Below are 26,863 nucleotides of genomic sequence, written 5' to 3' on the forward strand. Positions count from 1 at the left end.
TCATTAAGTTGTACATCAGGACGACTTGGAAGATTCTTTACATATTTCACAGTCCAACAGAACCGCGGAAAATCCTCATTACTTTCAAAACTTTGGCTGAAGTATTAAGCAGAAAATGTTAAACCGTCTGTTAGTTAGTGTAACTGTTAAATGTTTACTATGTAGACAGTCTTGATTGGATCTACTGTACATATATTAAATAGACTCCTGCCTGCCAAGCTCAAACACATTTTCCATAGAATATCTTGAGTAACCTCAGATCTTTTCCCTTGTTATCTGTCTCTCTACTGGTGGTAAAAACATGCCTTGTGTAGATTCAACTGTAGCCTCAGAAATCTTTTAATCGCGTGAATCTATAATAATGACGGCTTCAACTGACGCATTTTATTTTAGCCTTTGCAAAGCTTTGAATCAATGCACCTTTAGTCCCCTTGACCCTTATTTTTCCTATGTCCTGCTAAGGTCAAGGTAGAGTAATCAGATTATTTTTGTGGTCTTTGTAGCTGCTAAACTGATCTCATTGAACTCATTGCTCAATCCCTGAAAGTATGTAGAACTGCTTTCAGACATTCAGGCACTGAAGTCCAGACCATTGTCCTCTTCCGAAGGGGCTGTATGTGAGAACGCAAATGTTGCTTTGGGCATTTTCCGGAAGTTTTCCTGTCATCCCCCCTCGTAAAATTTCCAGAAAAGGGCAGAGTGAGCCCAGCCCATACAGCAGGAAAATATCTGGCGAGCATGTGGGCACCACCCCTCGCCTGAATGTTCTTGAAATGTTTCTGCTGTTGCGAACGAGTTTGATCAGTGTACGATTAGATCCTGCACACTGACCCACAGATGTGGATTAAGATGCATGTTGGATTATTCAAATGTTGTAAAGAATCTGGATAATATGCGCCACGTTTCTGATTTATTTTTTATTTTTTATTTTATTATGTGCAGTTCAGTGCAATTCAGTCGAATGTCTTTCCAGCTGCACGTTTCTCTCTCGACTGGTGTAACAAACCCCACTAAAAAGGGCCATGGTGATAAAACAAGAGGAACTTAAAACACTGTGGTGAGTTGAACTGTAAGGTCGTGGCACACTGACCCACAGTTAATGAAGTGATTCTCTTTATCACAGGAGGGGGTGGGGGTGGCAGGCTGCACTACCTCCTTCACTCGCTGCAATAAAACCTCTCGCCCCCGCGCCGCCATTCACCGCTCAGCGGCTTATCGGCCGCAGTCAGGGGGTCACATGTTGTACACTTCAGAGGCGCCACGCTGCTGAGCCTTACATGACCACAGCGCTCGCCTCCGACCACCTCCACAGTTTGCCCCTCTCCGCTCCCCAAAGACTCTTTAATGAATGCATTTAGGATCATTACATCGAGGGACAAATGACACAAACAGTTGAGGCGTAAATTCAATTGATCAGAAAGATTTCCATAACTGCTATAATCAATAGCTTATCTACCATCCCTAATGCATTTGAGACAGTTGTCAACCCTTTCTGCAAGGAGAATAAAATAAAATCTGTGGCTTTTGCAGCAGATAAGTAAAAGCAATTATAAAAGGCAGCAGAGATTCTGTCCCAGTGCAGCAGCAGGTAGAAAGAACTGAGCTCTTCCTTCCCAGTAAAGGTCACAAATGTAATTCTACTTGTCTTTTTTCCCTGAAGGCAAAAGATGGTCATAGAGGAAGAAAAAAAATCACAAATGTGATTTTTAAGAAACTAATTTATTATTTGTATGAATGAAATCACCCTGAAAGTCTTTGAAACTCACTTTTCTAACATCCGACGTCTGCAGCAGGAGTGAGGGATTTTACTCATCAAGTTTCTTCTTCTTCTGTGGTGTTTTCAGTGTCTGCGGACGTTGGTGGGCCACACAGGGGGCGTGTGGTCATCCCAGATGCGAGACAACATCATTATCAGCGGCTCCACTGATCGCACACTCAAGGTCTGGAACGCAGAGACAGGAGAATGTATCCACACCCTCTATGGGCATACCTCAACAGTGCGCTGCATGCACCTACATGAGAAAAGGTATGGAGCAACCATCAGTTTGCCTTATTGAGCCTGTGTAACTGTGGGGGAAAAAAACTTATTTCGGAAAATATTTCAATATGTTTACTTCTAAAGTATCATGTTGTATTAAACTGAATATCTTGGTTTTGTGCTGCAAGTTCAATATAATAACGTGACATAAGTCATTTTAAGACGTCACCGTTGGCTTTATGAAAACCTGATGGCCACTATTCACTATTTTCTGACACTTAAGACCAAATAAATAATAATGTTAATAGAGAAAAATGGGCAGATTGATCAGCAATAAGTTGCAGCTTAAGTGTAGTTGTTGCTGACTAGACCCGTTTCACATACTGTGTCTGGAACTGCTGCCGCCATTGAAGCATCACATCCAAAAATGTTGGTTTTGTTGTCAGTTTTTATCTCTCTCATGTCTCTCTTTGTCTTTTTTTTTCTGCCGTTTTTTATGTCAGTCAAATTTATTTTTATATAGCACTTAAAAAAAACAGGAGTTGAGCCAACGTGCTTTACAATCGAGGCAAGGGGGAAGAAAAGGATAAAACATGTATAACAAAAACAAAATCTGTGCAAAAGAAAAGTTAAGATAAAAAGAAATGCCACATGAATCACCCAAAAATTGATAGTTATGATTTTCGTCTCCTATATGAAGAAATTATATATATATATATTATATCTCAAGATATTTCTGGTTAAATTAAATAACAGAAAGCTCATTAATTAACACCCTCTATCTGCTTCTGTACAAACCAAACTCTCCGTCAGAAAGTCCACAAGTGTAATTTCTTCAAAAATGTTGGACTATTCCTTTTAATGTTCCCGATGAATCACCGCAGTGATCCCACCGAGCAAGAAGAGCAACTGTAGGACAGTGAACGGGGACAGAACCTTTATGAAAGTGAGCATGTGGTTTCATAGTGATTAAATAGACCCTGTAAGGCGTCTTAAGTGAACTGCTGCTCACTTATTCACTCAATATTACACTCCAGACTCTAAGTGCTCTTTTTCGCCCCTGGGCCCACGGAGGTTTCTTTTTGTGTGTAGCATTTGATTACTCACCCAGTGGAAATGCTGTGAGCTGGCGGCAGACGGTGAAAAACATGTTGGTGATTTCCATCTTTGTAGCACCGTGAGGCATTTTTATAAAGAAGTATGTGCCGTGTGGATCTACAGCATGTTTTTTAATCTAAATAGCAGGTGAAAGAGATGACTCCAGCAATGTCTGTCTACGTCTTTGTTTGGGGCATCAGGAGTGCAAATCAAGTAAAGCGGTGTCAATCAGTGAATAAAGGTTGTGTTGTTTCTACATTTCCTAGTTTAAAAAAAAAAAGATAACTGTAAATAATTATTGCAAAGTCGTATGTAAAACATATTGTAAAAGTTTTCTTCCCTCAAGGGGGTTTCCATTACTGTAACCTATAATGTCTTTGCTATTTCATTCTGGGTGATGACGCTGCTCAAAGGCGTCTTTGTGAGTGAGGAGAGATGTTTTGTACATTCAAGTTGGAACATGAATGTGACGCTGACGGTTACTCGTTGTCGGAGGACCAAAAGAAAATGTTCCTTCCCGCCTCATTATTCTGTCAATGAGCTGCCGCAGCTTGAACGAGGGGTTGTGAAGTAGTAATCCTGCTCAATAGAAAGAAATAATTGTTTTAAGTGTTTGTGCCGCACCCAGACTCACACATTCAACCTTTACTTAAAAGATCAAGTCTCTGACTCGCTGTCTGTTCAACTCTCAGGGTGGTCAGTGGTTCCCGCGACGCCACGCTCCGCGTCTGGGACATCGAGACGGGTCAGTGTTTACACGTCCTCATGGGCCACGTGGCGGCGGTGCGCTGCGTCCAGTACGATGGCCGGCGGGTGGTCAGCGGTGCCTACGACTTCATGGTGAAAGTGTGGGACCCGGAGACGGAGACCTGCCTCCACACCCTGCAGGGCCACACCAACAGAGTGTACTCATTACAGGTGAGCAGCTCCACATAATTCATTTTGAATGTTGCCAATTCACGTGATCGTTGAACAGATTTTTCATCATTGTAGATCAAAATATATCTTTTAGAATTCAACTCCTGTCAAGTGTCAACGTGTCAGTCATCTATGCTGGACAGTTGCTGGATGTGAAGATAGAACTAGTTTGCGTTTTTGTAATACATATAATTTAGTGTAAAACTTTATAAAACTCCACTTCAAGGGGCTCCACTCCTCACGGTCTGTTAGCTGAAGGTTCTGTGTGTGCAACCCCCAAAAATCCGTGTTTTTCGGCGCAGCCCAGGCTCTGGAAATGGAAAACAAAACAAATGGTGGGGACCGCACCAACAACACTGCGAGTGCAGTTTGCAGGAGGGTGGCCCTGCAACGCTGAGGTTTTTGGCCTTGTGGTTTGAGCGTCGGTCTCCCCTCCCGGAGGAGCCGGGTTCGTGGCTGGAGCAGGAAGATCACAACATCAACAAAGAGAGAAACAAGCTTTCTCCAGAATCGCTTATTCAAACTGTAACTAGTCTAAATTTGACCTTGGATGCAGCAAGTTCGACTGTTCTAACTCGCGTCTTCAGGAAAATAAACCTCACTTGTGTTTCGCGAATGTGGCAGAAGTAAATGCACAAACAAGTCCATTGATTGAACATTTTTATCTTGATTTTTTTGTTCAGAAACTTGTATATTTCTACATCATTTTAACGTCTCTGCCCCCGAAATGTTGTTTGGCGAAAATAAATCTGTGCACGTCCTCTAAGACGTCCTCTCACCCACTCAGCGTGATGACAGTGCACTTTAGCTGGTGTCATCGCCCTCAGAGAGGAGGCTGTTTACTACGCTGATAGATTGGTTTTTGGAGCTCGCTGCATTTATGGGCCGTTAAAGTGTTGGTGCTCTACCGTTGGACGAGGGGAAAAAAAGAGCAGAGCTTTCACAGATCAATAGAATTCATTCATTTCAATGCGTTTAATCTTCAGTTTGTTAATGGAACCAAACTATGCTGTGTTGGCATCTGTGACGTCTGTAGTTACCTTGAACCATGCCACTTGGCTTTCAGCCGCTCAGAATTGATTCTCTCTGTCTCTAGTTTGACGGGATCCACGTGGTGAGTGGCTCGTTGGACACGTCTATAAGGGTCTGGGACGTGGAGACGGGCAACTGCATCCACACGCTCACGGGACATCAGTCCCTCACCAGCGGCATGGAGCTCAAAGACAACATCCTGGTCTCAGGCAACGCAGACTCCACGGTCAAGATCTGGGACATCAAGACGGGCCAGTGCCTACAAACACTTCAAGGTGAGTCCACAGTCCCATAATAAAGAAACAGGATGCACCATACAAGTTATTGAGGTTATTAAGATTGTAGCATAGCAGCCGAACAGCTGGAAACAATGGAGACTAATGTTAGAAGAGTCAGAGGTAATATTGTGTGTGACCATAGCTTATGATAAAACTGAACACGCACACTCATTAATGTGCTGTACGATGTTAAGAACACACAAGTGTTCAAGTGCGATTTTTCTGCTGCTTTCACTTGAGGTGGGAATTGCCAGTTTCATTTTTCAGACCACATTGACATATGAAGAACGCACAAGGTGAGTCAGACGTGTTCACAACAGCGTTCAGGTGAGGGGGTGCCGCCTGCTGTATTCTTACATCGGCTCTTTTATTTATTTATTTTTACCAGGGGGCTTTAGTAGTTCCGAAAAAATGTCCGGAGCAACATTTGCGTTCTCACAATGTTTGGACTTCAAAGCATGTCTGAAAGTATAATGCAGCCATCTTCACCTTTGTGAAAGACTGAGCACAAGGACTGACAGTCCAATTAAAGTCCAGACTAAATGACCTGCTCTTGTGTGTGTTTGTGGCCGTACGGGGCCAACACCTCGTGGGTCTGCTGGTCCCAATTACAGTTTCATTTCCTTTGTCCGTTTGAAAAGCTCTCACTCCATTAGCAGCACTGGTGCCTCACAGTGAGTTGGAAATCCTTTGCTGAATAGCAGCCGCAACCACCGGTGCCCCACCCCTAAATGCCCTCATTAACAAACTACAAGCGTGTGTGCTGGTCTTCCAAACACCAACACTAACACACACACACACACACACACACACACACACACACACACACACACACACACACACACACACACACTGAACAAAAGGATGCCCCAGTGAGAGTCTGAGGAGAGGGAGGGATAAGACCAGGGGGGAGGGTGTGTGTGTGCTCTGTGAAGAGGGGATGAGGGTCAGAGAACTTTGTAGGTCACATAATTAGGTCAGTGGACAATTTCTGCCATTCATCTGTGTTGTGATAAGACAAAAGGCCAATAACAAGGCAGTCACTGTCAGCTGAGAGGGTGAAGGTAGTGATGGAGCAGGAGCTGCTTTGTTGTGTTAATAGGGAGGAAGGGGAGGGAGGGAGGGGGATGTTGGGGGTTGGTGCAGAGCTGTATTGTGTGCTCGGGTAAATAACACAAGCCTTTGAACTAAACGGAGACAGATATGAAAAAGATTAGTTGACGGTGAGATTTCAACACATTTTCTCTGCAACAGGAACTAAATTAAAACGCGTCTCAGTGAAATTGCTGCCGGAGCGATGTCGGTAAAAGAAGAAAAAGCCGTTTCATTTACCAGCATTTGATTTTGAGCTTGTTTGTGTTTTGTGTCGCCCCTAATTGATTAAATTAATATATCGTTTTCAAGCCCTTAGGGGAAACCTTAAGCCGCGACGCAGTCACAAATATAGTCACCTGAACGAAGGCAGTAACAGCCGCCATCTTCACTTTAAAATGTGGCCTCCTGCCAGCTGCCGGCTTCACCGAGGCAGCCGACAGAGGTGTAGCTGAGGCTGCTGAGCCTCAGCGACAGTGACAGGGCCCAACGTCTCACTGCTGCTCGTCCTAAAGCTCGACTACAGCAGGAAGAAGAGCTCACCGCACTGTCACCACAGCCTCAGGAACAAGAGAAGAGCTTTACCCTCCATCTCACAGACTTACACGGGGGTTTCTTTTGGTTCTTTACTCTGTAGCTGGATTCCTGTGCCACAAATTTCTTTTTGAAAAATTCACTCGTCGAGTCCTTACCTCCACATTACTCTAGTGATTAGAAATGACTAGAGGAGCTGTAGACCCAACTGTAGAGCCCCAGGTCAAGGTTTCCTCCATAAAACTGTTTACTAGAGGTGGTGAGCGTCAACTTCAGATGGGAGCCACATCGACGTTTGATCGGCAATTGCTGATTGGTGATTCAGACTCATTTGAACGGTCACCGATGGGGCCAATATTCCAGCTATATAAATTGTGTGTGTGTGGAGAGTTGTATAACTAAATGTCAATCTGTGTGTGCGTAATCAGATTTGTAAATGTGTAAAAGAATCTGCAAATTGGCTGCAAGTGGAGTCAAGTGCAAGCAGAGGTCAGACAAACGACATAGCGCTGCAGGAGCTTTTGTTTTAGTTTTTCTTGGGGACCAGCCGTACCAGTCGTGGGTTTCTCTTGGTGAAAGGTCGCGCGGTGTGACCCCGTCACCAGTCAGTCGTGTAGTATGAACTTGCAAAAACTACACAGCCGTCCCTCGACTTTGAAAGTGGTGTGGTCTGAAGATGGCTGTTGGCTTGTTTGGATGTAAACTACATTAGGATGACGTTTAATGACAGGAACTTCTCAAAGATGACTCATTGAGATTAATGCGGGGAAATCTTTGGACCAAAATAGACTGGATTCCATTATTTTTCAGACGCTGTAGCAGCCAAGAGGTGTGTGTTTGTGCGATCAGTGACTTTAAGTGCAGCTAACACAACTCGTAATACGTCCCGGGCCCCCAGAAAGTGCCGTCCCAGGAGCAGAGAGGTCGTGATGGGCAGTAAATATGGATGAGGAACTAAATTTGGACTGGTTGAGCTGAGGAACAGAAAGTTCTTGAGTTCCTGAAAAGGTTCCAGGGTTCCTGCGGTGAACTACTCACCTGCTTTCAGACATGCACTCAAGTCCAGACCCTTTTTCTTAACTTCTCCAGATGTGATGTATGTTAGAATGCAAATGTCCACAATTGCTTCTCCGGGTCATTTTAGGGAATTTTTCCCGCCATCTCCCTCATACAAATTCCAGAAAATGTCAGAGTGAGCACGTGTGAGAAAACAGAAAGAAAATATCTGGCTGATTTTACGGCGGGAAGAGGTTCCTGCTGTTGTGAACGTGTCTGACTCGGACAATCTCCTGCTACGTTCTTCACGTGTGAACGTAAAATGTTTGGACCCAATTTTCCGGATGTCGTTTGCCGTTTGTCACACCTCGTCTGTTTAACAACCTTTCTTCTCTGTGTGTTCAGGTCCACACAAACACCAGAGCGCCGTGACGTGTCTCCAGTTCAACAAGAACTTTGTCATCACCAGCTCGGACGACGGCACCGTGAAGCTGTGGGACCTGAAGACGGGCGAGTTCATCCGAAACCTGGTGACACTGGAGAGCGGCGGCAGCGGCGGCGTGGTGTGGCGCATCCGCGCCTCCAACACCAAGCTGGTGTGCGCGGTCGGCAGCCGCAACGGCACCGAGGAGACCAAGCTGCTTGTGCTGGACTTTGACGTGGACATGAAGTGAGAAGGGACGTGGTGGGAGGGGGAAGGATGAAGAGAGCGCACCGCGGAGAGGAAGGAGTAGAGGCCGAGTGGGAGATGAGGCCCCTCGAACCAGGTGGGCCGACGCAGAGAACTCTTCAACCCAAACTTGCAAAATCTACAACCACCACAACCGCCACCAGTGGGCTGTCCTGTCCTCTACCATCATCGCCCCCCGTCCCCCAATTGGGTAAACGTTACTGACAAAGCCACAGACCCTCACGTGTTCATCCCCTGCTTTTCACCCCCACCACCACCAACACCAGTACGAGGTGGAGTCGAAGGGGATTGGGCAGGAAACGGGGCAGGCGAGGTGGGGGCTTGAACGGTCTGTCCCCTGGGAGTAAGAAGAGAAGAAGAGAGGAACGACTGATGACGACTGAACTCCTCTGAAGCGACCCTCCACCCTTTTCGGTTCGGGGTCCGCTTAGCACAGAGTCTTGGTTTCGCTTCGAGCCTGACAGATTTTGACATGTACAGAGATATATTATTTTTTAAAGCCCCCACCTGCACATACACCACCCACACACACCCCTCATCAGTATGCACCCTCAAACACACACACACACACACACTCAAACCGGAAAGTGGAAAACATTGACCGTAGGGACAGTTTGAGGAAGGTGGGTGAGATGTTCTGAAGGTGAATTTCCACAGTTACACGTAAAGAGCTGCTTGATGTAAACGAGAGGAATCCGAGGGGTTCGTTGTTTCTCGTCACTCCGTTTCCGTTCGCGTTGTTCTCCACTCGGTTTCTGTTCTTTGGTTTCTTTACAATATCGCACACAAACACAACTGTGAATTTCACCACCTTTTTGGTTTATCATATGAAAGGGGTTCCCCGTATTGTTGTTGTTGTTTTTTTTTCTTCTTCTTCTTCTTCTTCTTCTTCTTCTTCCTTGCCGTTGCCAACAGCAACAAATCCCAGTATTAGAAACCTGCTTGGTTTAGGTTTGCTGTCATTATGTCACAAGGTTTTTTTTTTGTTTGTTTGGGTTGTTTGTTCTACTCTTCTGTTTTCCACATACCTTGGTTCGGAGCTCCGTCTCCACATCAACATCAGTGCTGTCCAGAATGTTTCAGTCTAGCCAGGGCGGTTTCCTCAGAGCAGCGCTGCGGCGAGAAGTAGAGGTTCTCTGCTCAGAGCGCTGTGGATGAACGCCCCTGAACACCCCCTCCCTCCCTCCCTCCCTCCGCCCTCAGCCCCTCCCCCTCTACTGTTCTCCCCCAGTGGCCAAACTGTATTTATGCTGCTAGATGAATGGAAAGAAAATAACACAAGAGATGGAACTCTTACTTGCTGTGACGTTTTAGTCCCAGGCGAAATTTCCAAATGGAACTCTGTATGTTTGGACTTCAACAAAAAAGATGACAAAAGATGAACATCCAACATTTTTGTTTTTGTTTGTTTTTTTGCCACTGAAACTTGAGCCAAACGTGCCTCTACGAGGCGGAGAGGAGGGAGCGCGTCCCACAGACACTGACGGGATCGCCTGCAGAGCGGAAACAAGCGGATGTACACTGTTGGCGTGTGTGTGTTTGTGTGTGTGCGCGCGTGTGCGTGCGTGCGTGCATGAGTGCGTGTGTTAAGCGTGTTAATGGGCAACTTGTAAACACATTCCTTGGGACAAAGCTCTTTCAGCCTGTTCTTTGGGGAAATGTACAAATGCTGTGTGGACTGGCAAAGAAAAAAAAAAGAAATAGCAGATGTATCAACTTTACCACATGAATGAAAGAACTTGTCCGTATCCATGTGTGATCGTCGTTTCATTCGAAGATGTCTGAAGCAACAGAGGAGACCGTCACGAGCATCAGCTGACAGGCCCGAGCCGCCAGGAGTCGCAGTGTTTTCGTGCGTCGCAGTTCAACTCGCCGCGGTTTCGTCGGTGAGAAACATTAGAACACAGAAGGCAAGAAAACGTGAACTGAAGCATCGTAGCCAAAACGAAAAATCGTCTCAAAAATCTCCCAAGAGTCACAACTCAAGCTGAACTGTGAAAGTGGTATAACACTGTATATTAAAAAAGAAAAAAAAAAGAAAACAATCTTGCTCTATCTCCTCTTGTTGTTTTCTCCCTCTGTTTTAATTTATGATCTGGTTTGAGAAATCAGATTTTGTTGCAGGTGTTTTATTTTTTCAGTTCATGTAAACTGCCTGGCAAAAACGAAAACAGACAGAAAAAACCTTAAAGGGATTGTGTATTTGTTTGATTCACTTAGAATTTTATTTTCTTATAACTTAAGTGCAATAAAATGTGGGTTTTTTCTTTTTTCATTTCAAGCATATCAGTTGTCTGTTTTTGTTACCTGTGTGAAGGCATCTTATATGTTCAATAAAGCAAAACTATTTGATTAATTAACATCCACGAGGGAATAATTATAACGTAAATCGCAGAGCAGGTTTATTTATAATAACTTTAACTTGGATCCTCTAATGAAAAGGAGAGTTTCCTTCAGTGGCAGTTCGACTGGATTCATCTTAAAAGGTTTTCTATCTCTCGTATCAAAGAGAATGTTTTACTTCCTGTTTATTCTGAAGCTGGGGAATTTCTTTACTTTCTTCTCGTGCCATGGAATTCCCAAAGTGTGGATTAGTTTGCCTCAGTATTTTCAGAAAGGCTGGAATAAAAAAAAAAAAGTTGAAATATTACCAAAAAAATATGCATAGCTCAGTTTAAAAAGTTGATATATGGTTTAAAGAAAAATGTGAATGGAAACAGACTTGTGAACCAAACCCATCATACATGAAGCATGTACGGAGGAGTATTAGGTGCTGGCATGAGGGGGGAAAAAAAAAAAATGACGGGAAAGATGTTTTTTTTCCTTTCGCATTTCGAGACCAAAGTTGAAATGTCGTCAATAAAGTCAACTCCTCTGGTCCATGAAATCCAGTTAGAGGAGCGGCTGACGGCTACGTGAGCTGCTGCTGGTCCACCTTCACAAGCTTTCGTGAACAGAGTTTTGGGCAACATCTAAAAATCCTATTAATATTTTCATCTGCGTGTGTCACATTTCCTTCTTACTAAAACTGATTCTAAAGTACATCTTCACCATTGAATCTACACGAGGCCTTTAGTGTGACCTTATTCTCAACGTCTCGCCTCCATTCTTGAAATGCAAAGTTTCGATAAGCATGTGACTTAAACTTCCACTGATGAATCTAAAATTCGCAGCCGAGCACAAAAGCAGGAGCGACTGACCTTCCTCAAGTTGATGTGCGAAACAAACAAATGTCATCTCCATTATGTTTTGACATTTGTTCTTTTCATTAACTCTTTCTGGAAGTTTACTTTCACTAAATCACTATGGACACTTGTCTTGTGTCCCTCACTTTGTTTATAATGTCCTAAACTTTTCAAACTGAAGTAAATGGAGCATTTTTTTGAGGGGACTATTTTCTCTCCGGCGAGTATTTATAGCAGCAAGAGAAAGTTATGTAGAATTGACCAAAAATAAACTCCAGTGCTCTTGTTCGTGAAGGAACAATGGAGCTTGACGGCACAGAGGAATACGCTCAGTGGCTTTGGCCTCGCAGGCCACACATGTTAGTCAGATCACTTTACTTCAGGGGATTCGATGACGAGAATATAATAAGGTATCTGCAGCTCTGTTCCTCCAATAGCTCAATATCACAAACAATGGTGCCAGTGTGAGGTTCGTCTCCCACAGGACTCATCAGGGGGCTCCAAGAAACTTTGATATTCCTCTGAAGTTTGGTACAAACTCGAAATCAAACACGAAAAAGGAATATTGATCAACAGCACTTTGAAGATTTGACTCTGGAATCTGAGAATTTCATGATGTTATTATTTCATAGACGCCACTTTTCAAAAAATCTGTCAGATTGGCCTCGGTGGTGAGTATTCTACATTCAAATGAATTCTTCACTTGCAGACTCAGACGAGTGCAGCGTCGGTACAGTTCGGGTATAAACGGTTCCCCTCTCATTCCTCTGTAGTTTTCTGTCATTGTGTTGTTTTCATAGATGCTCAGCATGACGCTCAACAAAAAAGAAGAAAAGAAAAAATTCAAAACAGGTCGAGTGAAAGAGGCCGTTGTAAGATTTAGTCACATTAAGAATCATTCACTTTAATCCCACAGTGTAATTTTATTGAGAGGGATTAATCTCCCCTCCAGAAGACGATAATGAGGTGTCCTTTTTCTTCTTCCATTTAATCCTTAATTTAATTCTTGTGTTTCAACCTTTGCCTTGGTAATGAAAGCGATTCCAGCGTCACTGGAGCCAGAGCAGAGGAACGTGTTGCGTCCACTCTGCCCTCAGCACCATCTGCAGCTCTGTGGAGGCGACCGGGGAACAATCTGAATGTGACCCTTTGTGTGTCGTTTCTCCTTTTTATTTATTTTTTTCTTCCAGCCAGTGTCAATTATATCCTAACGGTTATCTGTCATGGGCCCGTACAGCAGCTCGGTGCAGCAGCAGCAGGAGAGTCCGTGCTGCGGATTCCCTCCTGCCTGTTGCCTAGCGATAGCTCGTCTCTGGCCTGGGCCTCAGAGCTCAATGTGAATGATATTGTGAGGAAGCAGCGAGGGCTGCACATCCTCACATGAATGGACGCGTGGGGGAGTTTCCACTTTGGTTGGCAAGGTTACCCTGTGTGTGTGTGTGTGTGTGTGTTTGTGTGTGTGCGTGTGTGCCAGTTTGTTCCCAGGCTCCACTCATGTGTTGTGTAAGCTGCAGCCGTTCTGCTCCGCTGACTGGTCATGGTGGAGGACAGTAATCGACTTTTCCCTTATTATAGCCTTTTCTTATTTTAAGCAGCTGTAAACAGAACGTGGACTCAGCATAAGAACAAATCTGTGAGTTCATCAGCCAGGTCCAGACCATAGAGCGTATACAAATGGACGTAGTCACGGGGCCCGGAAAGTGTAGCCAATGCCAAAGTGCTTGAAACTTGTATTCTGTCGAATGACCAGCAGAGGGCGACTCCTCTGGTTGCAAAAAAATAATAATAAGTCAGTTTCTATGTAAGTCTATGAGAAGATGACTACGTCTCACTTGACCTATGACCTAATTTAACTTGGGATTTAATGGTTCAATCTGTAGTTTCAAGTCTTCTTCAATACACCGTGATCTTCACACTATTACCATTTAAAGTAAAATAGACACCAAAGCACAGTGTGCATTGGGGAGTGGATACAGTGTGATTGACAGCTAGAGCAGTCCAATCGGTGCACGGTCGCAGGTGTAGGTGGACGTGCGGTGGGACGAGCTGTCAGTCAGGTCAAATACTTGAAAGAAATTTGACAATTTGACCGTACCCTAAAGTTGAGGCTCCAAAGCGGCAGGTCACGAACCAACGGGTGACGTCCCGGCGGTTGCCGCCGTCGCTCCAGACTCTCATATCTCAACTATTGGATAGTTCGCCGTGGAATGAGAACACAGCCGTGCGTCACAGAGCTGCTAACGTGGCTGTAGATTAGTCTGGTTCAATTTTACAGCTTCCTCCCATTTCTCCAATTTGTATTGTTAGAAATTAAATATTTATAACTCATTTCATCCTACAAAACAAGATATTTCAAGTTCTATGGTTCTGAGAAAATGTCATGGGCTTTTTTTCTTTTTTCTACGTTTTTTTGGGGGGCATTTCCTAGAAAAGACTGACGGAGAGGTCGGCAGGGGAAGACCTACTCAGATCCTTCAGATAAGTCTAAGTGCCACAGACCTTCAGAAGGATTTAAGTGGTGCAGCTAATGGACGGACGGATGTTTATTGGTCCAGGTCACTGGAGTCAGCGTCGGTCGCAGCAGAAGACTAAAAGTGGAAAAAAAGCAAAGAGGAAGAAGACGAGCGCTCCCCAGACCTCTGTGGTCGTCTGCTCCTCATCTCTGCCCGAGCCACATTAGCCACTGTTAACATGAATGACACAAGTTGCATTGTGGGTGACGTAGGCGTGAAATACTAAGTCTCACTTCTCTTTCAAGTAAAAGTACAAAAGTGCCAAATGTACTTCATGTTTCAAAGCAAAATAGTGCTCGCCTTGCTGAAACACGGCCCCTGTGACTTGAATATCATTACATCATTACTGATGCATCGATACGTAGCTGTAGCTTTGTCTTTTTCATTTTTTTTAACCATGAAATCTCAGAGAAAAGGTTTTAACGGTTCACATGTTGTAACAAACAACGAGACGGTCGGGATCAGAAGACACTGCTATGTCTAATGAACTTCACTTGAGGAGGTGATGAATCATCTCATTCCTCGAAGGTTATTGGCCATTCATCTACCTCACGCCCACCGCCTCCATCGCACTGCACCTCTTCCTCCTGATGGATGAACGTCCCTCTCTCGGCCTCTCGCCGCTCAGATGAACCAGGCCCGTCGCTGCCCTCGGCACTAACTCACCCGGCGACACAAACGACCCACCGCGGTCGCGAGGGACGCGGACCGGTGAAGGATGCGCCTCCACCGGGCGCATGCTGACGGCATGGGAAGCATTTAAGGGGGTTTTGGACGTCAAGATAAAATAAAGATGGAGGGGGGCTCCCACACCTCATTTCATATCCCTCCATCTCTTTGTTCAGTAATCCTGGCCCTGCGGCGTCGCGGCTCTCCCCGTTGCCAGCACATTCCCAAAGGGCCGCAGCATTAGCAGCGGTAGCGCTTCACGTCTCCGCTTAATCCTATTTTGGACCTTTGTTGTAGCCGGAGAACTGATAAAGCTCCACTTAATCTCCATAACCTGGTGTCAATGGATGACGTTGGATGGAGTTACAGTACGGGAGCTCACCATTGATCGGTGTGCAGCCACGCACGCACGCGCGCACACACACACACACACACACACACACACACACACACACACACACACACACACACATACACACACACGCACACGTACACACACAGGTTGACGTAAACTGCTTCTGTTTTCCTTCAGGGTCCTGATGTTGATGTCGGCCATTAATCTTCACTCAGCGCCTCTGGATAAGCAGATACACTCGAGGCCGTGAGGTCAGCAGGTTCACGCGGCTCCTCCCATGTGGCTCAAAGTGCAAAATTGACAAGTCCGACCTTTTCCTCGTCTGCACTCATCCTGCACCCGGAAAAAAAACAACCCTCCCCTCCCCTGCAGTTCTTGAACCCCCCCCCCCTATTGAAATGCCGGGGTCGTCAAAGGCAAAATTGGCAAAACTGAATGGATTCCTGCATTTGATCACAGCTCAGCGGCGAAACCGAATCACATCTTGTGTTTCATAATGAGATGTGTCAGACCGTTCTCCAGCACAATAATCCTGTACGAGGGAGCCAGGAGCAGAAACATTCATTCATTCTTCTCTCTCTCTCTCTCTTTTAAATCAGGCACGGTTAATAACACCCAGGTGAGGCCGATGGCATCAGCCCGGGCTCTGTGATTGCTCTGATGGGATCCATGCCCGACTGCAACTGCTCCGGTATCCAGAACCTCAGGGGTCAGTGATTCACATCGCTGAAGTCAGATGGATCGGTATCGACACATTTGACATTCATCCTGATGTCTTTGATTATTTCAACAGAGCCGCCTCAGACCTGTGAATCGCCCGACAACTACACAACTTATTGTCTGATACGTCTGATAGTTAATGAGATTGACGAATTAAATGTTCACGAGCGTTTCAACATTTCGAAGATGGCAGATTGCTCTGCGGCTGCTGGAGACCGAGGGGTCAAGGTCAAGAGGCTTCACGAGTGCAATCTCAAATGCTGCGGAGGAGAACACGCACCTTGTTGCGTCAAGTGACTCCGATTCACAAGAACCTCTTCAGACATTAAAACACATCTCTCAAGGACGAGGTTGGGCTCAGGGTCGAGGGTTTCAAGTGTTGCTGCCGCTTCCCTGAGCGTCTCAGCAGCTCAAGGTCAATGCAAGAGACTCAAAAAGAGGAAAACGCTCCGAGCTCAGTTGTTCCACCCGCTGAGTTTCTGTGAGCGTTGCAGCCGTTTCCCCCACTTTTCTTACTTTTCTCTACAGTTTCGGATTCATTTTCTGTTTAATCGAACTAACACACGCACAAGACAAGTGAGAAACATACAGGGTAATAACATGATGCGTTATTGCAGATCATCGGCCTGACTTCATCTGCAAACACGTTTTTAAATCAATTAGAGAAATTCACCCGTGATTTTAAACCAGTTTACTTGATTTAACTTTGACAAACATGATTTTAACTTGTGACGATTAACAATGATGACGTGTCAGTCAAGCACAGTTGGTGCAAACCTACAGTATACAGACCGGTGTTTAGGGTTATAATCGTTCAAATGAGCTTCACTCAGCAGGACGTATTAACATTGTAACGCTTCAGTAGTAGTAACCGCCTATAATATACTGAATTCTCTCTAGGTGCTATTCAGCACAATAAATACTTTTACTTGTAGCCCTGATACTTAAAGGACATTTCCCTCAAGTTCCATTTACCTTTACTTTTAACAGTAATCTACATGAAGCTTTTTCTTCTTTAACTCAAGTAGGAGGCCCTGAGTATTTTTCCATCACAGCCTGAGGGACGTCAATGTCACATCAGGTCACATGATAATCACACGAGATGTCAAAGCAACATGAGTTATATGTAGAAATACAGTAGCATTACAGTATCAGGCTTGTTGACTAAAGGCTCTTTCACATTGATCGTATTCAAGACGACCCCTTGAGGGTTTACAGCGCCAGACGTGACCCGCATGACTCCCAGCTCAAGTCCAGCTGGGGACCTCTGTCACGTGTCTTTCTCCACCACTGTTGACCACATAGTAAAGATCTGGGTTTGAAACTATTGGTCTATCCCAATATCAAACGTTATCCCGATCGCACGGTGACACGCATCCACTGACAAATACGCATTCACAAATTCTGACGGTGTCAGAACTCTCTCGCCGGGATTCGTGTCATTCATGCAGTGACCCACATTTGCAAACCAGAACACCCTGGCCGACTTTGTCAGCGTCATTAAAGACTTTGTTGCGGGGAACAACACTGTCCCCATGTGACGTGCACACACATCTCTCTTTGTCATGGTCCAAATGAACTCAAGTTCAAGGTAACGAACCTATTCACTTTACAACGATGCTCTGGGACAGTGTGCGCCTGCGACTGATGCTTATTATTACACATTTATAGTTTTAAAAAATGGAGGAAGAAATCTCCTTTCCTGTTGCCCAAAGTTTAAAGTGCTCGCTTGTTTTATTGCGCCAACACTCAACAAGATAGTTTATCTGGTGGCGTAAAACAAAAGGAAGCCATGAATCCTCGCGCCTGAGAAGCTGCAACCAGACACATAAATAATTGATAATAGTCCTGTTGATTTTCTATTAACCAACCAAATTACTGACTAAACTGATTCAGCAATAGGACAAAAATATAAACTTGTAAACGTGACCTGAGGTCAGTCAGTGTGTTTTCCTCCCGTGGACTGTGAAGGCGCTTTCAGCTTCGCGCCACACCAGAGCCCATCTGCAACACTCGTGTGCGTAGGCGGCGAAAAGTACAGCATGGCGGCGGCGGAGGAGGAGGAGGACGATGCCAGCACACACGCGCCGACTATCCAGCACCACCTGTCTCGCCCGGGTAACTGAGGAGCACAGGGCGTGTGACGGCGTGTGCGCTCGTTCGTCTGCAGAGGACACGAGTAAGCAGGTTCACCCGCGGCGTTTTGTCCTCGAGCGCTAATGATGTGGTCAATTTTCTGCAACAGAGGACGGAGGAGTGTGAGAACGTTTCCGGGACAGATTTGTTATGTTCGCATGGATATGGAGCAGAAATGACAATTCAACTGATGTGAGAAATGCAGTTGCGCCTGCTCATTTGTCTTGTTTAGTAGGCAGTTGTGTGCCCCCGTGTGTGTGTGTGTGTGTGTGTGTGTGTGTGTTTATAACCTCCTGTGTCGTGATTGTACGGGCTAGCTCTGGACTGAACTGAAGCTTCCTCACAGGTTGAACTGACCAAGAAGGACCACGAGGCCCACCGGAGGAGCCGGGCCGCAGCCGACTGCCGTGAAGCGAGGTTCAAACGGAGCTGGACCAAGCAGGTGAGAGTGTTCCCTTCAACAATCCAACAGCCAATAGCTGACCTTTGTTTGGCCAGTTGCCCTGACGTCCCCTCGGAGCCTGGTTGTCATGACAAAAGTAACTGGGATCCGGGAAGACAAAGCCAGCCAGGTGAGGAACAAACAAGTTGAGAATTTCGGCCAGATCATCTAAACTACTTCTTGTAGGTTAAGTCCACAGGGCGCACCTCTGAAATGTTGCTTACGATCTCCCGGCGCATTCGAAAACAGTGGGCAACTACAGAGAACACGGCAGGTCAACATTGAACCAAGAGTCGGCTCTGCAAACGCTTTTGTTTACAACGGACAGTCTGGGTTTTGATTTTGCTGTTTGTTCAAATCCCGTATTTATATTCTGACTCGGTGAGTGTTGTCAACAGGAACACGTCTCCATCTCCCGTGGTCAAACCAGCATCGAACTGTGGCAAAAAATATCATTTTTGCGGCAGAGGTTAAGCACCTTGTACGTTCCAACCTCACACACACACACAGATGGTAGAGAACGGACACCTTCACTAATAAGTTCAAGCGTCCAACAGGCATCAGGATGGTAACTGACCTTCTGCAAACTAGTTTATTGTTCTGCCTTTCTCCTGGTAGCAGTCGAGTCGCAGCACCTCTTTTTGTCGTTCCAGTCCAAGCATTAGTCCCAGTCTCAGTGTTTGGCCTCTCTTGCACTGGCACAGTGTTGTTATTGCTGAAAGGCATAATGGTCAATAAGACACAAGTCGCAGCAACCGGAATTATCCCTAAAATGAAGGGCAGCAAATGGTGGAGTTTCAATTCCACCATAGATGGAGCAGAAATCGAAAAAAAAAAAATCATTCAAGTGTGTAAGTGAAATAATTGAAAGAATGCTGTACTTTATCTGGGTTAAATACTACCCAGAGACACGGAGGATGTAATACAGCAATTACTGGAAGGGCCTTTAACACCAGGACACTAATTATACTCACCATCTGCAAAATATTGCGAAGCAGCAATTCCCAAGACTGGCGTGTTGTTGCGCGATCTTTCATCGTGATCCCACTTTTCCTGAGGAGGAAACGCTCCCGTCCAACCTGGGACCTACACAAGTCTGCAAATGGCTCCCGTCGAGTGTTGGAGTGTAACACTTTAGATTATTATCTTGTTAGAGGCCGCGGCCGCGTTGGATTGGTTTTGAACACGTTTGAATTAATCCGAAGAGCACGAACGCAATTGAACGTGGATTCCACAAGTTGATAAAACATACAAACACACACACACACAAAGAGAAAGTAGATGAAGATTGTGTCTCATGCGAACCTTAAATGAGCAGACAGTCTGTTCTGGGCTTTAGGTGCACGGGCACGGATTCCTCCATCGCCAGATTTGGAAGGAGCTGTGGGAATGTGAAGGAGACATCTGTCTAGTGACTTATGAAATCTGGAGCCAGACCATTAAAGGCTTCATGTACCAGGAGCAGCAACTGGAGACGAATGTCAGAGTATTCAACATGCGATGGCTAAAGTAGTTGGAAATGTCGCCTTCCTAAATTCAAAAGCATCGATAAAAAACAATCTGAATCCGAGATGGAAAGCATGAACATGAGGACTGGCCTAGCCTCGTCTAATGCTCACTATGGCACGAAGTCAACATTGATGAATTGGTAAGTGAGATGTGGGTACATGCTGTTGTATATATGAGTAGTATATTATGTAGTCTGCAGACGATGGCAAGGATTGAATTTTCCTCTCCATCTCAGTTTTCATGTCACAATACAAAGTGTGGGAGTTCAGATCACACTTCTGATTTGTGACGTGGTCAAACGTGAAGTCTGGTGCTACGTCATGGAGACTGTAGTCGGACCCCCGGAGAAGCATCTGTGGTCACGTGACTGAAATGTCATGCCGCAGCCGCGTGAATCCGCCGATTGACAACGTGAGATGCAGTCATGGGGCCCTGCAGGCAGCGAGCGAAGCTTGTTTCTCAAGGTCGCGAATGAAGAATCACGCTCAATTCGAACCGCTTGTTCTGACGACACTGATCTCATGCCTGAGGCCAACTTCACCCGAGGACCGAGGATGAGAGAAGAGCATCAGGGACGATAAATGACCCCGGCCCTTTCGTGACCTGAGGCCGCTGCATCTACGGGCCCTGCGACATCGCTCTCTCCATCATCTGTCGGATGTGTTGTGAACCTTCTACGACATGTGATTCAACCCCGAAAACATTGTGTCATCAGAATTGATTCTCTTTGTTCTTCTTTTCTATAATCACCTTATTTACTAAAATATTCTTTTAGGGGAAGCAGATAATCAGGACCATAATAGCTCCAGTGCTCCTGCTAATCCTTTGCCACAGCTACTGTAGGAATGTGGTATTTTCTCTCGTTTCTTAATACATTTTAAATTAATTACACTTACATCAAAGGAGCAGTCTCCGTCTATAAACAGAAAATGTAATTAGACACTAATGAAGAAGACGCTGCTGCTTTCATTCCTCCGCAGTGATACTACAGGGCTCCCCCCCCCGCCCCCCCGCCCCGGGGGAGTTGATCAGCCAGTCTCTGGGTGAGGCTTAGAATCCCCCCCTCGGGGTGAGATGAGACACGGGGGGGGGGGGGGGGGCGCTGCACTTGATGACAAGTGTAGGAGAACTCAGTCTGTCGAGAAAAGCCGACTTCAAAGGTGGCGAACGAGAAGAGAGAGAGAGACAAGCAAACACGGGGAGGCATAATGTGTGAGAGCAGAGAGCGGGGTGATGGAGCAGCACATAAAGGTTCTGGATTCAGATTCCCTCAAAGCTGCGTGCTCGAGTCCAGTCACAAACACTGCAGACGGCACCATCCGACCTTCTGAAGCCCCCCAGACGTCGTTTGCGATTTCGCAATTGTGAAATCTGCGGCCGCACGTGGGCATGTTGCAACGCCCCGGTCGGCCCTTTGATCGATGACACGCACGGTAGCTCCCGGCAGCGAGAAACAAGTTGCATGATGATGTGCACCACACGGAACTGATCAAAGCTCCAAAATATCACATGTGAAGATTAATGTGAGAATGAGAGAAGACTGAGAGAGAGAGAGAGAGATGCTGGAAGAGAAGAGGCAGGTTTACCACAGGAACGCATGCATATCAGGCGTTATACAGAAATAGGCCCTTTTCTCTCGGGGAGGACTTCTTCATAAAGCCTGCATCAGGGCCTCCCCAGCGATCGTTTGTTCGACTCAATGAAGATGCCCTGGGCCCGTTCAGAGGCGACTCGCCGGACGGTTGCGGCGCGGCTGCCGACTGCCAGGGCCTTGGGAGAATGAAACGACCGTGAAGAGGGATTGGAGGAATCTGCGGCAGACGCTTGGCGGGCTTGTGTCGTCTGAGCCGGGGCTGTTACGCCGACTGCACCCGAGGACGAGTCTTTCAGGCGAGGGGGGATGGCGCGGAGCAGGCGATGGAAGGCGGTGCGCGTGAGAGGAAGAAAGAAAAGCACCCGCATCATCTGACGGCAGAACATTGGGCTCAGAAACACGGCGGATTTTCCCCCCGTGTGTGGGCCGCTCCCAGCGAAGAGACAGGAAACAGCGCAGCAGCATGTCAGTCAGCCAGCCAGCCAGCGAGTGGGATGAGACAATGTGCCAATAGATGAGATGTGTTGACAACACTAAACATACTGTATCAGAGAGGGAATAGAACCGTGCCCTGGTTTCTCACAGCGCAGACGAACCCCACTTTAATCTCTCGTCAGAGACCGAACTTGGCAGGTGCAGGTTTAGAAGCTTCGGATTGGGGACTCGGGTTCAAAGGAGGGTAAATAATGTATAAAAACTCACATTAAAAGAAGAGATAAACGCCAAATAAACCTCCTTAAATATTTAAATATGAAAGAATATGGATTTAAATAAGCTGCTGGATGCAGGTCCAACACCCTTCCGACCTAGAAATGGTGATGTTCTGTACATTAGAGGAAACGGAGGCTGGAGGCCAGTTCTAGCAGGATATTATGTGCATTGAGAAAGAGTTTGTATGTGGGTGTAAATGTTCAATCTTTTATTCTTTTATTCCGAACCAGGACAATTTTCCTTGATCAGAAACATAAACCTCCCCGGCTCCAACCCAGTTGGCTCCGCAGTTCACAGGGCCGTTCATCACCCGCTCACATTCATCGTCTCCCCTTGAACCAAAGGGAATGATTAAGAAGGCCCTGATTGGCTGGAGAGTTGCAGACGTCCCAGACTTCACTCATCCCTCTAATTGAAAAGTCATAATGAGGTTCAGTCGAGCTGAGCTAACGCACCAAAGCTCGACTCCGGTTGCTTGTCGGGCCTCGTGTCACGGAACAAAGCGAAGAGGGGGCCGTTTGAATTTTCACACAAACGATCCGCAGAATGAAGTGACATTAAACCCTAATATAATGCAAATTTGATGCAGTTTGTATTTTTCATTTTTGCGGCGTGTGTAATTACTTGCGTCACAGAGGAAATGGAGGAAAAACAATGCATACATATTGCATCAGGGAGCAGACGGCGAGGGAGGAGCGCCATTAATCAAAGATCCATAAACGAAGCTCGTAGCGTTAATCCGGCGCTTATTTCCAGAGCTGTGGACACTTGTAATGAGCAATCTATTCCTTAGAAAATATTCCTACAAAAGTGGAGCGGGGCGCGGAGCCAAACATATCTGTTAAATTATGAATTAGCCGGGTGAAAACGGAGACTACCAGAGTTCGCACCTTTCCTAGCCGTGCTTATTTGAAGCATGAATTCTACAATCCCTGATGTAATGAGGAGGATCAGCTCGCAGGGACGCGCTCTTAGTATTCCTCCTCCATCCCATCTGTCAGCCTTAGCTTTGAAGCACATATATGTACATGGGCTGTATGTTAAAGCTAAGACTCCAAGATATATGTGTATATCTAGACGTTTTGCATGTATGCTTCCGTTGAACGCTGCCTTCCTGTGGGCATCCAAACGACACTGGAGGCAGACAATCAATCGCCACTGGCCCGTATCGCCTCAAATTCATTTCCCGATGATAACCTCCAGGTATCCAGCACTTCTGTTTTTTTTCCTCTGTAGATCTGTAATGCAAACACTCTGCAAATACAGCACGCGTTTAGTTTTTTCTTTCTCGTGTGTGTGTGTGTGTGTGTGTGTGTGTGTGTGAGAGAGAGAGAGATAGAGAGAGAGAGAGAGAGATGCAAGATCCAGACACGGCAAAACTATTGCTTGTTGAAAAATGAGCAGCCTTGAGCGCTGAGGGAGGGAGAGCAAGAGGGGAAAAAAGGAAAGAAAAACAGGAGGAGAAAGGAGGAGATGGAGAGTGCGTGCGTGCGTGCGTGCGTGCGTGCGTGCGTGCGCAGAAATGCTGAGAACATATTTTCTGGGACAAAGGAGGCGAAGACTTAATATAATAAGTCTGCAAAAATGTTTTAAGGGCTAATGAGAGTCAGCAGTCAATCTTGAGACCGGGCTGCGAGTGAGTCTGTCCCACTGGTCAGTACTCACAATCTCCTCTTCTGTGTGCACAATCCTTTACATATACGAGGTGTACAGATGTTGCAGTATCATTTTGTCCATTAGTTCACTGGACTTTCGTCGCAGTGAGACAAAAACAGACTGATCCATAACAAAGGCGGAATTGATTCATGATGTTTCCTTGCACTTTTTTCCAATAACACTGAGTATCTGTTTTCCAGAACAACTCATCTCCTGTTCTATTCTGTCGGCATCCGGCTGGAGAGGATGGGGGGAAAAAAAGGAAAAGGAGAAGAGCGAGCGGAAGCAGCAAATTCAAACTATCATAAGTCCAAATGAATCTCTTACCATAATTCTCACAGCTAGTCAGTTTTTTTTCCCCCTCCTATCGCTGTGCTCGGGGGCCGAACACTCGCAGCCTTTTCCAACCCATCTCCATTATGCTCAGCTTGTCAGCCGGCAAGCCGAGCAGAACAAGGAAGGAGGAACAGCGGTCATAATGAGATAGGCGATAAAGAGCAGTGGATGGAGAGACGGCAGTTGACGGAGTGAGAAGATGTGAACAGCCCGACTGGGGCCCGAATGAAGCGTCGTTTTTCACGAGGAATCGTGAACTTTAAACAAAGGAAGTGACAATTAGCGGGTTTTTCATCATTTCAAGTAGCCTGCCGTTGTCCAGAGCGATAGCGAGCGCTGCCCTCTACATCATCCAGAGAAAGCTATCAATTAAACATGGCCACTTACAACGCTGGTGGAGATGTGATGAAATCCAGAAACATTACTGACACTTGTTTTCACGTGTTATTTGATTACAATAGGGGCCACAGAGCGTGGAGGATTCTGACGGCATGAGGGATTAACCGGGAGGTGAAATGAACCCCACTGATGGTGATTCTCTCCAGAGTGTTATTGCCTCGGGGCTATGGTAACACTGGTGTGAAATTATTCATTATCAGCACAGAAATAAAATGAATGAACTCTGGTGCCTCCAGCCCTCCTGGTCCAGTGGCCCCTGTTTCCTTTCGTCCCACGTCTGCTCTTCTGGGCTCAGATTCATCTGGGTGGTGCCGCGGAACCTTGCGGTCCGTCTCGCCGGCAGCTGCAGCAGGTGTATCCACAGGTCACCGATCCTCAGTCTGTCCACCTGCTCCCCGTCGGCCGACCCCTCCAGACCGCAAACAGGAAGCTGCTCTTTCCTGCCAAAATAAGAGGACAGAATCAAAATCAATGCATCAAAAAAAAACTAAAACAAAACTGATTCGGATTCAAGAATAAAACCAAAAACAGACAAAGGGAAAGCAAGATTTTGAGTATAAAAGTGGGTCGATAGAACAAAACGTAATGTAGGACGGAAGACGATTAGGACTTTGACACTTCCGACACTTGGTTTTGAGGTGAGTCGGGATCCAAGGAAATCAAGAGATCAGCAACAGATTGTGGTGCTAAAATATTACAGGATTTAAGAACGAATAGTCAGAAAAGCAACATCGTGCAGCTACCAACTGCACCGGCCAGTCAAAAGTGGAGCGAGGGCGAAAAACCTGGTACTGCAGAAGTCGATGCAATATTGATGGTCGGACGTGAATTATGAATCCAACAGACGGAGACAATATGGAGCTGGAACGTCTTTTCTCACAACACAGTTAAAAGACAACGCAATCTAATCGATTAGCCATTCATATTATTCCCTCATATGTCCTCAAAGTCTTTGTTTCAAGACACAGCCCAGTTTTCAGTTCTGGTTTCTGTATTCCCTCTACTCTTCTCTTCCCTTCTACTGTGATCATCTGCTCAACGGCGGCGGACGCTGCCGCAGCCCTCGCAGCCGGTCTTGTACAGGAGCGTACAGTATCGGAGCCTATGTCCCTCAACAGAAGCCGTCAAATTGGCATCCGTGGACGGAGAGCGAGGGCGCGTGCTTCCCGCCCCACCGTCTCCGTCTCCCTCTGCTGCTCTGACAGCTGTGTCTGTGTCACAGGCCTCATTATGAGCCGCTCTGTCTCAGACTTCTGCCCCCCCCCCCCCCCCCCCCCCCCCCCCCCTGCACCTCACCCTCGATCTCTTCCTCATATTTTTCTCTGTCCCTGTGACTAGACCCTCGACTGCCACCCCCTTTCCCTTCTGCAGGTCCGTCCACTGCCGACTGGCAGGTAATTACCAACCAGGTGACAGCAGCCTATTCCACGAGTTGAGAGGTCATCAAGGTTTCCTTTTTTAACATTTTTTTTATTTAGGTGTACAGAGTTTCCCCGGACCCGCTGAAGTTCTCTGGGAGCTGGGTTCTCCTTGTGAGGCAGCGACAGGCGGTGTCAGCGCAGCGCTGTCGGTTTAGTCGTTGTGTGTGTGGTGTTGTCAGCGCCGCTCGCATCCTCTCCAGCCGTCCTTGATCCTGTGACTGAGGGGCAGGCGGGCGGGGGGGGGGGGAGGGTTCGTCTTCCGTCGTGACCACTGTTATTACAGCGGGACAGGCGAGTAATTGCTCCGATTCAAGCGCGGGCGAGGTTATGCAGGAAAAACGCTGCAAACCAAGTGGAAGATAAACGAAAGTAGAACAAGAGGAAGAGATTAAAGCGTTTTTTCCGTGCATGTGACAGTTGAAAGTCACGGGGAAGTGGTGGGTTGAGGATGTGTTTCTTCTTGAGCAGCACGGGGAGGAGGGACTGTCCAAAAGACGGCGAGCGCGACAGAGACTTTGAAGAAGTATGTTGTACACTAAGACGCGATGATGTGAAGATGTATTGAAGAGAAGTCCGCCGACACCGTCTTGATTGTACATA

The 26,863-nt window shown here is 46.3% G+C and overlaps 1 protein-coding gene and 1 long non-coding RNA gene across 5 annotated transcripts in view; one reads left to right on the forward strand and one right to left on the reverse strand.

Annotated features, from left to right (window-relative positions):
* fbxw7 (F-box and WD repeat domain containing 7) overlaps positions 1-10,973 on the forward strand; it is a 97,603-nt gene extending 86,630 nt beyond the window's left edge. For all 4 annotated transcript variants that reach the window (XM_035636997.2, XM_035636998.2, XM_035636999.2 and 1 more), the window contains 4 exons: positions 1,845-2,026; positions 3,769-3,994; positions 5,091-5,301; positions 8,332-10,973. In XM_035636997.2, the coding sequence (XP_035492890.1) occupies positions 1,845-2,026; positions 3,769-3,994; positions 5,091-5,301; positions 8,332-8,600 (888 nt within the window). In that variant the 3' untranslated portion in view covers positions 8,601-10,973. The remainder of the gene's footprint in view (positions 1-1,844; positions 2,027-3,768; positions 3,995-5,090; positions 5,302-8,331) is intronic.
* A 10,626-nt stretch (positions 10,974-21,599) lies between these two features.
* The window catches only part of LOC124850472, an 80,946-nt gene continuing 75,682 nt past the window's right edge, over positions 21,600-26,863 (reverse strand). Inside the window, exon 9 of the long non-coding RNA XR_007031328.1 lies at positions 21,600-25,282. This is a non-coding gene — a long non-coding RNA (uncharacterized LOC124850472). The remainder of the gene's footprint in view (positions 25,283-26,863) is intronic.

This window comes from Scophthalmus maximus, chromosome 8, assembly GCF_022379125.1.
Source record: "Scophthalmus maximus strain ysfricsl-2021 chromosome 8, ASM2237912v1, whole genome shotgun sequence".
NCBI classification, from domain to species: domain Eukaryota; kingdom Metazoa; phylum Chordata; class Actinopteri; order Pleuronectiformes; family Scophthalmidae; genus Scophthalmus; species Scophthalmus maximus.